The sequence below is a fragment of the Crinia signifera genome, chromosome 3 (assembly GCF_055691185.1).
Source record: "Crinia signifera chromosome 3, ASM5569118v1, whole genome shotgun sequence".
NCBI lineage: Eukaryota > Metazoa > Chordata > Amphibia > Anura > Myobatrachidae > Crinia > Crinia signifera.
The window spans coordinates 201273065-201290224 of NC_139219.1; the positions used below are offsets into that span (position 1 = coordinate 201273065).

At 36.4% G+C, this 17160-nt stretch overlaps 1 protein-coding gene across 4 annotated transcripts in view; it reads right to left on the bottom strand.

Annotated features, from left to right (window-relative positions):
• ADGRB3 (adhesion G protein-coupled receptor B3) overlaps positions 1-17160 on the bottom strand; it is an 811989-nt gene that overhangs the window by 88335 nt on the left and 706494 nt on the right. For all 4 annotated transcript variants that reach the window (XM_083177264.1, XM_083177265.1, XM_083177263.1 and 1 more), the window contains 4 exons: positions 11941-12091; positions 6121-6190; positions 4471-4537; positions 1468-1553 (listed from right to left, as the gene is read on the bottom strand). In XM_083177264.1, the coding sequence (XP_083033390.1) occupies positions 1468-1553; positions 4471-4537; positions 6121-6190; positions 11941-12091 (374 nt within the window). The remainder of the gene's footprint in view (positions 1-1467; positions 1554-4470; positions 4538-6120; positions 6191-11940; positions 12092-17160) is intronic.

A 17160-nucleotide genomic window follows, 5' to 3' on the forward strand; every position in this document is an offset into this window, starting at 1 on the left:
CTGCAATCTAGAGTAATTGAAATGAAAATAAAATGCCTTACACAAATATTATTCAGCAAATATTTTTTTTCTGTAAAGTCTGCTTGCAGTTTGGACTGTATATTTGCATGAGCTGTATCTGCAGTTGTATCATTAAATACACAAGCCCTGACTTCTGCAATAATAACAAACTGTCTTCATCAAACTAATTTAAAGACCGGAAGCCAAAGAATATTTAGCACAACACTGTGTAAACTGGCAAAATGCGAACATCGGAACATTTTTTTTTACACAATATCAAATACTTTGTTATGATTATATGCTTTACTATTTTGTACATTACATTGTATGGACAGTTTTTAATCATGTAGTCAGGGGAAAATTGTCCGATGAGGGAACAGAACACATGCGCTAATAGACTATTGAACTGAAACAGTCTTTCCTTACGCTATAGCCAAACCTGACAATTAAGTTTACCACTGGGGGAATTGCATTGCTATTCCTTTACTACAGGGGTAGGGAACCTCAGGCCCAGGGGCCGTATGCGGCCCCTGTAGCCAGTCTGAGTGGCACACCTACCCACACGGCGGCTTTGCCGGGAGTCAAGTACAGGGGAATTCTCGCAAGAGGTGGTATTTCTTGTGAGATTCCTCTTAATCAACAGCAGTGTGAGACTGTCGGTCCTATTCAGTGGCAGCTGCCGGAGCGTGGGACAGCTGCAGCAGGACAATTTGTAAGATACATTTTTACATATGGCCCCCTGAAGGATTTTTTGCCCTTACAAACGGCCATTGGCACAAAAAAGGTTCCTCACCCCTGGTTTACTTTGTCACATTCTACCTCTTGTGCCAATGATTTTTAATAACCTTCTTCTATGTATAGCACATCTTCACCTTTATAGTAAAAACTGAGGACTAGAAAATGTACTAACCTACATATTAAAGAGAATTTAAACTTAACACAAAACATTCCAAATGTAAAAAAAAATGTTTTCCATAATTTTACATAACATATTAAATATTATATTTTGGAATACAAACTACAGATGTAACCAAGCTCCTCGTGGCTCCTACATGACGTGTATGTCACACCTATACCATGATGCACACACCCCGGCATGAACTTGTGTCTTTTTTGCACCCGCAGCCATTAACTTTGCATTAGCTGCATGCAACCACAGCCCGATGTGCTGAATTGCGGGTGTGACTAGAGACATCATTCATGCATGCACGATGACCGCGGCTACATCTGTATGTATTGGAATGAAGCAAAAACTTTCAGTTTGCAGTGTTTGTGATGATTCTGCACTATTGTTTTAATTATTTTTGTTTTATGCTCATAAATAAATATATCAATAAACATGAATGAAATATCAACTTCTTCATGAAGCATGCAACTACTGTTCTCCAGAACTAAAATAATTATGAATATGCAAAATGAATAATAATGGTTAAAGAATATGACAACAGACATTTTGAATCCGCTTACCCTGCTCTGTGTTTAAGCTTTTTATCTAGGATACCATCTCTGGAAACAAGTTTATTAAAGACTAAAATTCCAATTACCATGTTGACCTGCATAACAAAAACATTTTTTAAACATGTAGACTCTAAAAAGGAATTTCATTTTTATAAATAAACATATTATGTTGATTAAAAAAAAAAAAAAAAAAAAAAACATTTTATGGTACAGGAAAACTACAAAAGTATACAGTACTACTGAAATTATCATTTTTGTTGCCTAAAATACTGTAGGGAGAAAGTAACACATGGTAAGACGTATCTTTACCAATTGCATCTTACATATTCAAGAAAGAAAGAAAAGATTCCCAATTTGGGGCACTCATTCAACTGGTTTTGAATGAGTGCCCCAAATTGGGAATCTTTTCTTTCTTTCTCTAATTTGTACTAGTAACATTCCCAGGGAGCACTTTCAGAACTCAATGATTGATCGAGATCACATAAATAAAATCTGGAAACAATTGATCATAAAAATAATAGTAGTCTGTGCGGACAACCCCAACTCTCCTAGAAATCTTACATATTCATTTGGAAATTAAATCCCAGTGTTTTAAGACCACACAGGGTCTATTTCTCATTATGTGACCATGCACGGTCTTGAAACTTTGCTATTTTTACAATATTATTTAACTGTGAAGCAATCCATGGTATGCCACCTTTACTTTTATTAGGGTACCTGCTATTATCTATGCTTTTGGCAAGGCACTCCTACTGATTCTCACTACTTAGAGTGACAAAAATAACAATATATATTATACACTTTTTATCTTTATACATATCGTATACATTTATATGTATAATCAAAGTTATTCATTATATATTTTTTAGAATTTACTGTAAGCTTTTTGATAAAATATCGATTTTGTTACAAGTGTTAGTCATTAATATTAATACTATAAAATAGTTTTATTTAGAAAGCTAGTGCATTTCTCTACAAGGATGGTGCTATCTTGTACTTCATTTTCAAGAATACTACGCTACTTAATGTTACATATATTTTACATAATATTAACATTTATCAGCTAAAGAAATGCATTGTTTGTATATTAATAATTTTAGTGTCTTCTCTGCATTCATTTTACTTGTACTCATAGAAAAATACTTAGAATTCGTTAACTATGTCCAACAACATATATATATATATATATATATATATATATATATATATATATATATATATATATATACAGGAATGTATATTGAAATAAAGTAAATTATACAAGCATAAAAAGACATTGAAGACATTCAAAGCACTAATACTACACTCAACATACAATCTCTTCATATGTCCATGCCAAAGATATTCCATATAAAAGTGAAATTCACTGTCCAATAACATTCATGTCTATGTATATAGGTTGGTAGATTGAAATTAAATCATTTATGCCATCATAATAATTTAGATACTGTAGTGAAGACATTTAAGGTGCAACTACTACACAAAGTATTTAATCTCTATTAAATGCTCATGCCAAACATAATCTACAGAAAAGTTCAAAATTCACTAAATTTAATCTTCTACTTTAGTTCCTACAGTATTTTTTGCGCAAATAATCCATCAATCCAGTTAGGAGCTTCCTTTACTGACCACTAAATTGGAGTAACATAAATGTTTCCTACAACTGTATATAAAAAAGAGGGGGAAAAACAGATATAGTGCAGAAACAATTATGTTGATCCGACCTAACTGTTAGTAAAGGAAGCTTGTAACTGAAATCATGAATTATTTGAGCAACATACTGTATATGAACTAGAGGATTACCTTCAGTGAATTTGACTTGTATCTGCACGATATTTGGCATGGCCATTAAAAGATATTGATGTTGGTTGTAGTATTAGCACCTTAAATGCCTGTTTTGTACCATTTAAATACATGCATGCAACTGAATCAGGGGTGCTTATTCCACATTTTGATATTAGTACTTGTGCCAGTATAAAGGTCACTTGGAAATACATTCAGACCAGTAATCATCATACATCATGCGTTTTCCCTTTATGATGTGAAGTACAGTGTTTTTGGACATGATTAACAATTGTTGTTTTGCTTCAAATCTCATATGATTTCTTTCTCTTTTGCATCGATTTGTGTTTATTATGTTAAATCATTCAGTGCTAAGGATAAGTGAGATCTGTTCTCAGCATACACCTCAAAATGCTAAGGGGAGGTCCTGTTTCTTATTAGCAATGTATGGTTTAAAGGGAGATATACTTACAAGTTAGCTACCAGCTGTTACTGCCAGTGTGAGGGCCCTAAGAGGATTAGGAAGGACCTATCTTGGGGAATACATTACAGCAAAGGGTGATAACATGTTCGAGTCAGGTCAACCCCCAGCCACTTTACGTGAAAAGGGGAGGATCTTCTTCATCCCTGCTTTAAGAAGCTCAGGGGCACCCTGATTTCTAAGGGCAAAGTTCATATTTGTTTGGAGGTTTTAGGAAAAAAAATAACTTTGGTTCAGTTTTTATGTTTCAATTTTAGGCAATTTAAGGTATATTTTATTTGTATAAAATTCAAAGTACTGTATCTGAAAGAAAATAAAGCCCAGTATACTGTAATTTATGTGCATATTCCATAACATAAATTCTTGTTGGAATGAGACAGCCTAAAAAGTAATAATATAAAGTCTCTTGTTGGAATGAGACAGCCTAAAAAGTAATAAAATAAAGTCAACAAAGAAGAGCCTAAAAGGTGAACATGTTAATCATTCATAAAGAAGTCTCGGTTTGTGTAAATAATAGATTTTTTGATGCTTGTAACTGCATATAATTTAATTCTGAATTAGGAAATTTATCAATGTGTGTGCAAGTTCTTATTTAAAAAGCCTAAATTAAAGCAACATTTTCCAATTACATTAAATAAAGGTGCTACTTAATGTTTTTGGAAAGTAAGAGTTAAAATTTTGACTTGATCATATTTTCAATCAAACCAATATAACATTTAAAAATGGACAGAAAGAAGTCAACAGTTTACCAAGACAACAGCAGCAGCAGGTCCAACAAAGGCATACAGCAGACCCCCTTCAAGTGACAGCCAGCAACTGAAAAAAGTGAACAAAATTAAGCTATGATGTACCCTGAGAAAAATAAAATGTAAAATAAAGTGGATTAAAAATTGGAAACCGCAGGTAATAGTGCAAATCACTATGACAATGGCAATAACTTTTGGGACACTGATCCTATTGCGGAAAGTCAACCTGTGGCCCTCCAGATGTTGTGGAACTACATGTCCCATAATGCCCTGACTGTTTTGGCATGCTCTTATAGGAAAAAATGTGGCAATGCATGTTGGAACATGTAGTTTCACAACATCTGGAGGGCCACAGGTTGAAGACCCATGATCTAGACCAAGGGTCTTAATCACAACTGATATTAAATCGAAGATAACAATAGTTTGTGGAAGTAAATACAGAAATATAAGATATTATTTGTGATTATCATCTAAATACCAAGTCTGTGAATCCAGCCTCTTTATGTGTAAATAAACAAACGTAATAAATGGTTCCTCCTTGCTTTTGTAGATGGAATGCTAAAGCTTAAGTAACAAGATAATATGGGGCCTAGTCATCATGAGGCGTCAGATTAAGTATCAAACTAGCTGAGAGATGTAGTGGTGTATACATAATTAAGGTATACACTTTCCCTGCACTGGAGTAAATCCACATTACTCCAGTGCAGAGACAGCTTCTCTGAAACAGCTTTCTCCGTGATCTATAACACTGCTACACAAGCAGCAGTGCTACTTACTGCTGACATGCCGACTGACTATGCATGTCTGTCCTGATTATATGCATACACACATGTAGAGGTAGAACTAACATTGGTGCAGCACCAACATTGCTCCAGCACCCCTGAGAACTAAGGGGCCCACTTCTGTCCACGCCATATACCTCTCCCCCACACACCATTTTGAGAAAAATCAGATTAATGGCCCAGTGAAGACAGCAGGGTGGACCCCACTGCCTTAGGGTCCTGCCCCTTATCTTAGGGCTGCAGGTAAGACCTTTTCTGTGCCAGCTGATAGAAGAGTCCTGTCACCTATCAGCACTATTAAACCCAGCCACATGCTGCCTCTAGTTAATAGACCACTGTATATTTTTTTCCCATTCACTGCTGTTTGTGAATTAAAGGCAGCTCACACCCAAACAGCTCAAAGGGCGGATGCCTCAGTGAACTAGTATACTCTATGTCTACTACTTTTTAGCATTTAAACAGATTCAGTTGCACACAGATACATGTGTCATATATCAAATGAATGAGTATAGTTTCCTTGTGCATAGTTATATTGTGTTGAATGCATTTCAATAAAAAAAAATGCCCCAGTAGAAGATTCCAATAGGGGCTATTTGCCATCCCTACAGCAAAGGTGTATGAGGACATACCTATATTCTTTACATGACATAACAACATTACATTTACACATTGAAAACTCTAGCAAGAAACATTTTCAAAACAATTGCCTTCACATTACTTACTCTACCCCTATAAAAAACTGTCTATTTTTTTTCCTTTCTTACTCTGGTAGTTAGCCCACTTAGATTAAAATAACTGGACCAGATGTAGTTAGAATAGTTAGAATTTGAAAAACAAGTACAGAATATATTGAAGTAAACAATTGACTTACTAATGTGGAGTTCCATATCCTTTTGCTTTGGTAAAGCCCATTGATATAGCTACTACTAATGCTGGTAGTCCTAACGATAAAAAGAGTTAAAATAAATTATAATTAGCTGTTTGTACTGTATATAATATAGAAATGAACAGGATTAATAAATACTCATATCTACAAGCCAAAGAAGTTTGTTTGGAACATGTAAGTGCATAATGGTTACTGTAGTATAAATTTACATTTCCTTTGAAAACACAAATACACGATAGCTTGAAAAACTCATCATGCTACTTGACACAATTAGCTGCAAATGATCCTCTAATTCATTTGTAAATTGAGGGAGAAAGAGATTTGATCTTCAAAATGTCATGGAAACTTTTCACGGGCAAGGGTTGTGGCGGGCGGAGGGCAAGGCACCAACCATTATAAACCTGAATGACTTTGGAATAACAGGGCAAACATATACCTTATGTAATTTTTCTTTCCATAATTGATATATGTAATTCAACTTTCTCATTGTTCTGATGTCAACAGAAAGATTAAAGACTTTTGTTAATATCTATGTAATCTTTAACTCTCAACTATTGTACTATTGTATTATCATTTAATGAATTATTTGTGGTCCTGGCACCTGATGCTTCAATAAAAAAAAATTATACCAAAAATTTAAATTTGAGGTTACAGATAACTAACATTGGCAGTGGCAGTACTTGGTGTATACTGTACATGAATAGACAGACTATATGAATAAGCTCAATTTGCATTTTTAAATAACAATTAGTACTAGAAATAGAGAAATGGCCACATGGACTTGTAGGGCATATCTGAGGTGATAGTTGTATTATAGCTGATGCAATATCCTGCATGAATATGAATTGCATTTTTAATAATGATCTGGCTACACAATGTTTTGTGTTAAATGATATATGAACATTGCAGATGTGGTCATCTATTTGCCAAATATTAATAATGTATGTTGTTAGCTTTCAGCAGAGTATAAATTACATAGGTGTTGCTAAGTTACAACAGTTTTATTTTATGTTGCTTAAATTGTAAATGAGACATGCATTAATTTTATCGCTGGTATCCATATAAAGCGATTGTTATATTTTATTGCTGTTCATGTATATGTGCATCTGGGTTTTTTTGTGTGTGTTTCTCTGTATAATCTTCATCTTTGCAACTGCAGAAGCTGTGTCTTAATGCAATTTTCAGAGAATGAGGGTATATTGACCTTGAGCAGCATTTTCTCTAACAATCTACTATATTTATTTCAAGCTCAATGTGATGTAATCAATAAAATCAGTAGGTCACAATGATATTGTAGTTTACTAGTACAATATGTGGTCAGGCGCATAGTCTTTCATTTTGCTTGGAAACACAAATATGGATTAAAAGAGTAGCCAGATAGTCTCACAGTGGAATAAAATAAATAAATAAAAAATACAATGCAAAAAAGCACTGAAACAAAATAAATATATGGTTCACAGAAAACACACTATTATAAAATCTAAGACAGTTTAAGTAGCCTTGAAAAATAGCTACAAATATAAATTAGTGACATTTTCATGAAAGGTAATGCAAATCAACCTTTCAAGTTGAACAGGTTACTTTATAAAGGCATAAAGTTTTAATAATAGAATCTTCAAGTTCTACGTTGACTTTCTCATTCCATGGAATGCAGTTGAATGCTTTCGTTAAAAATGAGCATTTCTAGATTGGTGATGGAAAATTTATTCAGCTGAGGAGTAGGGTTGATTTACCCACTGTAATGTCTAGGAGACTCCAGATTTTTGTGCGACTCAACCATCCTCTGAAGAGAGTACATCAGTCTCCTGAAATGCCACTTGCTGCTACCCACGTCCCTAGTGAAGTAGATGACCCAGGTGGCTTGATACACTGTGGCCCCTCTCCCCATTTACAATTTCACAAATGTAGGCTTGTATAGTTGGGGTGGGATTGCAATAATGCACACATTGTACCATGAGCCCTGTATCTCTCTCCATGTGGTGATAATGATAATGAAAAGGGTAAAATGTTAAGATGAAACTTGCCAAATACCATGTGGGGTACTTGTGTATTAAAGCGGTGCCCACCGCATCGTATACCATAAGGCATACGATGGTATGCGATGCGATATCGTGCAATGTTGTACAATGGCATACAATTTAAAAATTGTATGACATTGTATATGGCATAGAATGCCATACAATGCGATGGGATGCGATTATAAATTGTATAAGCACCCTAATGGGTGCTTACAATGTTAAATGCACCCTAATGGGTGCTTACAATGTTAAATGCACCCCCACGCCACCCCCCACTATAAACGTGAACCCGAAGCGTAGCGAGTGTAGGAAGCCCCCGTGGGGCGGCGGTACGCGTCCTAAGACCTTTTCATACCCCCACTATCCACGTCGGCGTGGAGTTGATTTTAAATAGTGTGGCGAGCGCAGCAAGCCACCAAGCCCGCGAGGGGAAATGCATAACTTCACAGGTATACGCGTCCGCTCGACCACGCTTCGGGCTCGGTGGCTCGCTGCGCTCGCCACACTATATAAAATCAACTCCACGCCGACGTGGATAGTGGGTGTATGAAAAGGTCGTAGGACGCGTACCGCTGCGTTCGCCAAGCTTCGGGTTCACGTTTATAGTGGGGGATGGCGTGGGGGTGCATTTTATATTGTAAGCACCCATCAGGGTGCTTAAAATCACCCATTAGGGTGCTTGTACAATTTTAAATCGAATAGTCATGTAAAATCGCTTTGCATCGCATCGTATGCCATTGGTTGCATGGCATATGATGCAATGTGATAAAAACATCGCACGACCAACATCGGGGGCGCCGTTATAATACACAAGTACCCCATGTGGTATTATTAAAAATTATCTTATCTTTAGCTACAGCCATACAAGTGTTCACATGTGTTTATTGTTTCATGTGCATCATAAAAAACGTATTATGGATCAAGAACAAGTGTAAAATATTATCTATGCATATAAGATAAATCTTAGATGGACACCTCAATAAATACAAGTGTTACCACATGTAAATAAATGTGAATATTCATTCCATCGGTGGGATTTAATGGAGTCTGAATTTGCTGGTGGTGAAAGATGCCAGGCAAACGCAGATATTTTTAAAGCAGCAGTCATTAACAAGGCATAAACCAAGTCTGGCATATGATTGCTGCTGCAAAAAAACAGCCCACATATCTGCCAAACTTTTTTATTTTTATTATTATTATTAATAATAATAATAATAATAATAATGATAATAATGCTATTTACAATAATACTTTTCTCCCAATAGGACTCAAAGGGTGTCATTTAATAGGATGCGATTTGTGGGTTTTTTTGCGATTTTTAGGTGTTATTGCATTTTTTGACAAAATCGCTTACTTAATAGAGTACACTAAATCCCGTAATTCACACATTTTGTGCAATAACTCCCACTTTCTAACTGGTTTTAATTCGCATTTTTATCTCATCCAGATGTTTTCCCATACAAAAGTATAGAAATTGGTTATTTAATGGAATGCGCAAATGGAATTCGCATTTTTAAAGTGTCTAAAAATCGCCAATGTTTCAGACCAGGTCCTGATGGGCGAATTGACCCTGAAAAAACTTTGGTCAAGTGCAGAAATGGTTAATTTTCACACAGGCATCCTCATTTTTACTCATAAACTCCCCTACATATACCCCAACATCATTAAGGACACCTGTGAGGGTTTTAGAGATGGAGATTGTGCAGAGTGGTTTGGAGTTGGCTGTTTGTGATTTTGACCATTTGGAGGAGCTGCGCAGGAAAAGGGAGAAAGCTGCTTGCCAGATCCAGGAACCCCGTGTACTGTGTGCTTCACGTAGGTATCGTGCTAGGCTGTACCTGGACTCCCTCGCTGATCAACAGGTTGTGGGGATGTTTCGGCTGAACCGTAGTAACCTCTTGAACTTATATGAGCAGGTGAGAGATGATTTGGACCCTTACGGGCGTGCCAACTATGCAGTGTCTGGGCTACAGAAATTAATGTGTGCTCTCTACTTCTTGGCCACAGGCTCTACTCAGTCTTTGACCTCATGGTGGTTGTGGGTCTCACAAGCTACTTTATCTAAGCATTTCACTCAAGTGTTACTTGCTTTCAAGAAGTTGTGGCATTCATATATCAGATTCCCACGTTGTGAGTCCAAGTGGCAGGACCTTAAGGGGGCTTCCTATCGGCTCTCAGCATTCCCAAATGTGCTGGGAGCCATAGATTGAACCCACATTGGGCTTTGGGCACTGCACGTGAGGGGACACATTTACATCAATAGGCGTGGGGGTCACTCTCTGAACGTGCAGGTGGTATGTGATGCCAACCTAAAAATACTTAGTGTGGTTGCAGGCTACCCAGGGAGCTGCCATGACGCCTATATTCTGTAGCACTTAGCCCCCAGGACCACCAAATGCCGGAGGGCTGGCTACTTGGTAAGTACTGTATATTTTAATATATAGAAATATTTGGACATTATGTATAGTGCTACAATGTGTTACTTTACATACTAACCAATTATTACATTCCGGTGTAGTGTCCCAATAGTGTGTAAACTGTACCCACAACTTTCAAAGGTCAAAATGGTGCCTTTGCTACTTTATATAGGGGGTGTGATGCAATAGGTTAGGGGGTTATTTGGCATGCGGAGGCAGTATTGTAATTCGCATTCTGGTTGGTCCTAAACTCATACATGACCGGCGGGGAAAATCGCACTTTTTGGACGCATTTTCGCATTCAATTAAGTAATCAGTTTTGAAGGAAAAAAATGCCATTTTAAAAAGTGCGATAAGGTGCGATTTCAAAATGTTATTAGAAATCGCATTCCACTAAATGTCACCCAAAGTGTTTTATATTGGCCATCAGTACACAAAACACAAATAGACCTAGCAAGGGACTTTAGTGAAATACTTAAGAATAGAGGAAAAGATGTGTCCACATATATCTAGCATCTTTGTACTTTAAAAAGCCCATCTAGCTGCGCCATGCCATGGCGTGACTCGGTAGCACTTAGCATCTTACTTTTGCTTATTTTACTGATAAAATATATTATGAATATATTACACGCCTATATTGTGAGTCCTTCAGCAGCTGTAGGAAAATTATATGTTACAGTGTTTTTAAGGAACACAGAAGCGTAACAATCCAGTCGTGATCACACACAGAATATAGGCATGCTGCATCTGTATATCCTATTATCTTTGTTTTGACAGAGGATAGAGGTATGCACATACAGCTTCAGTTGCACACAGACTATAGGCATGTTTTGCGGATAAGACACATTTTAAAGAAAAGTTTCAAAAAAGATGCACGTGCTTCTGAGTTGTGCCATGTGCTGATGAATGGAGGCTAAATATACGTGGACACATCTGTATGTTACAAAATGTAAGGAAAATTGCCATTCAAAGCAGTTTGACATAATTCCATCTGCCACTGGAACTCGGTATTGCGTACCTAATAAAGAGTAGTAAAAATGTAGCCACACTCGTTGTGGCTACATCGTGTCATGGGCGGGACTTGTGTTCACAATACATTGTCTGGTAGCCTGAAACACTGAGTTGCAGGTTAAACTTGGTGCACTAGCGGCCACCATGCAGCCATACTTGTGAGCATGGCTACATCTGTAGCTTTACAAGAATTTTTTTCTTATGTCTTATGTCATTCCAAAAGGTTGGATAAAGGTAAACACATCAGTATATGCTTTAGGATTCAGAATATAGTTTTTCACTAAGTAGCATACATTTTACCATACAGTACATGAGCAATTAGGATGAAAGTATTTAACAGTTGTCCTTTAGAAACATACCCCAACCGAGGCACAGGAAGCGTTTCCTTATAACTCTTGTTCTAATTTTCCCAGTGACTGCCATATATGACTGCCAAGCTTCTGTCAAAACCCAACAGAATGATGCCAGGAAAAAAAAGTGCAGGAAAGCTGTGGTCATGGTACATATACCCTGAGGAAAAGAAAAAAATAAATCAGTTTATATGTAGAAGTAAAATGTGAACATCAACTTAACTAAGACACACTATTGTTTACCAGCACAGTACAATATACTAAATAGATGTCCTCTTTGCTCCTGATGTTAATTCCCTGATCAGCAGAACTTTTAAACATGCACTGTTCCCATAGTAAGAGGTACAAATTGGTCCTTTATTAAATGTGTATATCACTTTATGGCATTATGTATTGTGCAATGGATTGAAGTGTCATTGTATTTGTTATTGTATTTCAGATCAAAGAAAATCATTATGGTTTTTATATTCCGAAAACTTCCCTACCACAGTATATAACATGTGATTTCTACATTTCCACTAGTATATACCAAAGTAATGTCTCAATTTCCATTATTAAGTGTTTTTGGTTGCTGAAAAGGGTTTGAGAAAAAGGAAAACATTTAGTACAAGGACAACAAGTGAGTGAATAAATGTTCTAAGCAATATAAAAATAATAAGGTAATGATTTTATAAAGTTTAGATGGATCAGATCTAATCATGACTGTTTTGACAAAAGACTAAACCACATGAACAAGTAAAATTACTAATATCTGCAGATGTGGTTTGATGGACAATTTGTCAATACATGGAGAATCTAATGTTCACCTTCACCAGTAAAATCCACAGTACATATCCGAAGATGACAACCTCGTCATAGAATATGAGTAGATAGAAATAACAATCTACAAAAATAAGTAAGTAATACTTTCACATTCATACATCTTGAAAGGGTACTTCTGAATGCCTTCCAATCATACTTGAATATCAACACAAATCATTTCATTTCAAATTTACTATACATATAATTCATAGACCTATGAAACTGAAAGATCATTTTCATATGAATAATTATATTTTTGCTCTATTACTTAAACAAAGCTCACTTGGGAAATTCATATGTAACAAAATATATTTTGTTGATAGTCAATATGCCAATGCCATGATGTTAACACAGTTTTGTAAATTAATTTGAACCATGTCAGCAATAAAACTTTTAATATGATAATTAGTTAACATGTTTAAGGTTAATGCGAACAAACATTTCCTTTAACAAACATTACAACTGTGTCAGCATTATGTTGTCTGCATTTTTAACATAATATCAAGACAATGATTTATTCTTATTCATATAAAATAGGTAACTATAACACAATGGGGAGATTTATCAAACGTCCTAAAAGGGGCAAGTGGAAATGTTGCCAATAGGCTACTGGCTAGTATTTAACCCTTTGAGTGCCAACGTTGCTTTGAGAGATGCTCAAAGCATCCGCTAAAAATGCCAGCATCCATTATAGCGACTGTTCTTTTTTAGGTGCAATATTTAACTAAACTTTATTGATTTTATTGAATTCATTGACTTGGCTGTATTTATATTCATTTATACTAAAAGAACAGTTGATGTAAACGACTCTGGCATTTTTATTGGATATTTTGAGCATCTCTCATAGCAACGCTGGCACTCAAAGGGTTAATAAAATATACTAAAAAATGTATAGCTATAATATGACTGATTATGGTACACTTGCATTCTATTTGTCTTTTATAGAAGCAGTGATAAATTGTATGTGGACTACTTGAAACTAAGGCGAATAAGAAGTTGTAAGAATAAAAGAGTCAGATAATTATAACAAGTAAAATACCCTTTTAACACCGCAGCTATAACACAGGATAATGCCAATTTTTAAGCGTGTCAACCCGGTTCTAGGTGAAACGAAAGCTCCATAGTCAAAATACCGGGTCAAAAAACCCAGTGATTCAAACCGTGTTAAAAGAAGGATCCTACATGGTTCAAAGCAAATCTATTTTGCAGTTTGAAAGCCTCAGACCCAATATGTTGAACAAATGACTGTGCCATAGAAGGTTATAGGCTATCTCCCTGCCTGTTGACACAATCCTGAATCAGGAAACAAGAGAAATAGTACCTAAAGTAGTGGAGAAGCATTGCTGTCATATTTCAACACTACAGAGCATACAGTTATGGCAACATGGACTAATGATGAGGGGAGGGAAATTTCTTAGATTAAGAGGGGGGGGGGGCAGAAATGGCCAGACAAATCACTGGCACTGTAAAGTATTCTCTAATATATAAAAAAAAACATTTGAAATTGGTACAGTGCATAAGCATTTTAGCTATAATACAAATATGTGAGCCATAAAAGTCCATTACAAATGACATTACACTGTTTTCTATGAGCGAACCGGTTTCAGTGTGAAAGGCATTAACCCAGCAATAACCCAGTAATAAACTGGCTCCACAATGCAATGTGAAAGTGTTTAACTTGCTCAGACCCATTTCAGAAATGTTTTCAAGAGTTAGAGCAGAGTTTGCGATGTGATAGCAGTATTAGTTGAGACTATTCTAGTTACAATCTTCCCAAAATTCATGATGGCAGTACACTTTTGACTTCTGGTGCAACACTGACTATCCCGCAAAACATTGTTACTGCTCTTGGCTTATCCTGTTAGGAGTTATCACATAATCTCCTTATAAAATCTGTGATACAAATAAACTAAACTCACCACCTCCCCAAACAACAATTTGTTTAATTATAAAACCCATACTACAAAGTAAAAATTCAACAAAAACATACTGCCAAATTTTATTATCTCTCATCTTGAAATCCCTATAATGTTTATTTTTTTAAGTACAAATGTCCTTGCTACAGAAACATGGCAGGTGTGGCATTGATTATTATAATTACCTTTAATTTCTAATTTGCCCACAAAAGTTACTTATAGGCAAATAGCATTTAGGTCAATGTGGATGTACAGTAAAAAATATAGACATTACTGGACAATAAACAAATTTCAATATAGTAGATTCAATAATTACAATACTAAGAACTCATAATTGTGTAAGAAATAGAGAATAGAGAGGGAATTGTTCACAATAACTTACATTCTAAAAGATTGTTGGTTTTTAACATAACCCATCTCTAGTGTAATACAGTAGCTGCACGATTAAACACACAAATACATATGGAGCGCCTCTCTTCTTTGGCCGGGGATCGCCAGTATGTCTCCGCCGGCGATCGCCAGTATGTCTCCGCCGGCGATCGCCAGCGCAATGGCGCTCCATCTGACTGGGATGTGCGTGCGTCTCACATGCACGCGCGTCCCAGTTTCAGGACGGCGCCGCTGCGGGTCCCTGCCTGCCTCCACTTCAGGGAGATGGGCAGGGATAGGGGGACAGGGGGCGGCGTGGGGCACTGGGGGAGTCCGCGGGGGAGGCAGCGGGTGGCGGAACCAGCTCCATAGCCATGGGACGCGCTACTGTCCCTTGGCTACGGAGCTGGCTTTAGTGATAGGATTATGTGTCTGCTTTTTAATTCATATGATATATTTCCCTGAATAAACCTTTAACAAATTGTGATGAACTTAATTATCTAACAAATCCGATCAAATGCTCTTACATTTTTGAGACATACTGTAGGATGGATTTTATTCTAGTATAATGTTGTACAAGACATTAGGTTAAATTGGCTTAATAAATCATTAGACGTTTACTGACAAAAACACATTATTCAATTCTTTATAAAGATGAGCATTGCATGCTTTTTGAAAACCTCATTAATGTGGGAGCTGACATCTGTGTTTCACTAAGAGTCCATATTATCATGACAAACACATGTCATTTGGATTGCAAACATTGCAGAACATACATAACATGTGAGTTCTAATCAATCCAAAGTATAATGTGCATATATGATGTGGTAACCATGAGTATCCCCTTCCTGACAGAGCCAGTTTTTGCGTTCCTGACAGAGCCCTTTTTTTCAAATCTGACATGTCTCACTTAAGTGGGGATAACTTTTTTTTGCTTTTACTTATCCCAGTGGTTTTGAGATTGTTTTTTCGTGACACATTGTACTTCAAATCAGTGGTAAATTTGGGTCGATACAGTCTGTGTTTTTTTGTGAAAAATACCAAAATATCGTGAAAAAATGAAAAATTTAGCGATTTGCAAAATGTTAAATTTTCTGCTTGTGAGACAAATAATCTTACCACTCAAAATAGTGAATAACTAACATAGACCATATGTCTACTTTATGTTGACATCATTATTTCAACTTCCTTTTAATTTTTTGGGACACTAGGAGGCTTACAATATGAATAGCAAATTCTCAAATTTTCAAGAAAATTTCAAACACTGATTTTTTTAGGGACCAGTTCAGTTCTGATGTGACTTTGAGGGACTTGTATGTGAGACACCCCCATAAATGATGCCATTTCAAAAACTGCACCCCTCACAGTATTCAAAACAGCATTTTGGAAGTTTGTTAACCCTTTAGGTGTTTCACAGGAATTAAAACAAAGTGTAGGTGAAATTTCAAAATTTCTTTTTTTTTGCAGATTTGCAATTTTAATACATTTTTATAAGGAACACAGTACATTTTACTAGAGAAATGTGACTAAAAATTGATTCCCCCAATTCTTTTGTTTTCATAAATATCCTATATGTGGCCCTAGTGTGCACGGTGACCAAACCACAGGCTTCATAATAGAAGGAGCACCTACTTGATTTTGGAGCCTCCTTTTTATGAGATTATTTTTTAGGCACCATGTAGGTTTCAAGGCACCATAAGATGCTAAAAGTTAGGAACCCCCCCACAAGTGACCCCATTTTGCAAACTACACCCCTCAGGGAATTCATCTAGGGGTATAGTGTACATTTCAAACCCCCAGGGGTTTCACCAATTGTGGTACAACTGGGCAGTGAAAATGAAAAATTATTTTTTTTACACAAAAATGCAGTTCTGGCTCCAAATTTGTCATTTTCAGAAGGTATGAAGGAGACAAAGCACCCCAAAATCTGTGCCCCAATTTCTCCCGAGTACGGCAATGCCTCACATGTGACCAAAAAATACCAGTTGGGTGCATGGCAGGACTCAGAAGGGAAGGAGTGATTTTTGGATTTTGCAGCTCAGATTCTGGTGGAATTTTGGTGGGTGCTATGTCGCATTAGCAAGACCCCCCAAGCACCAATACAGTGGAACCCCCCCACAAGTCACCCCATTTTGCAAACTAC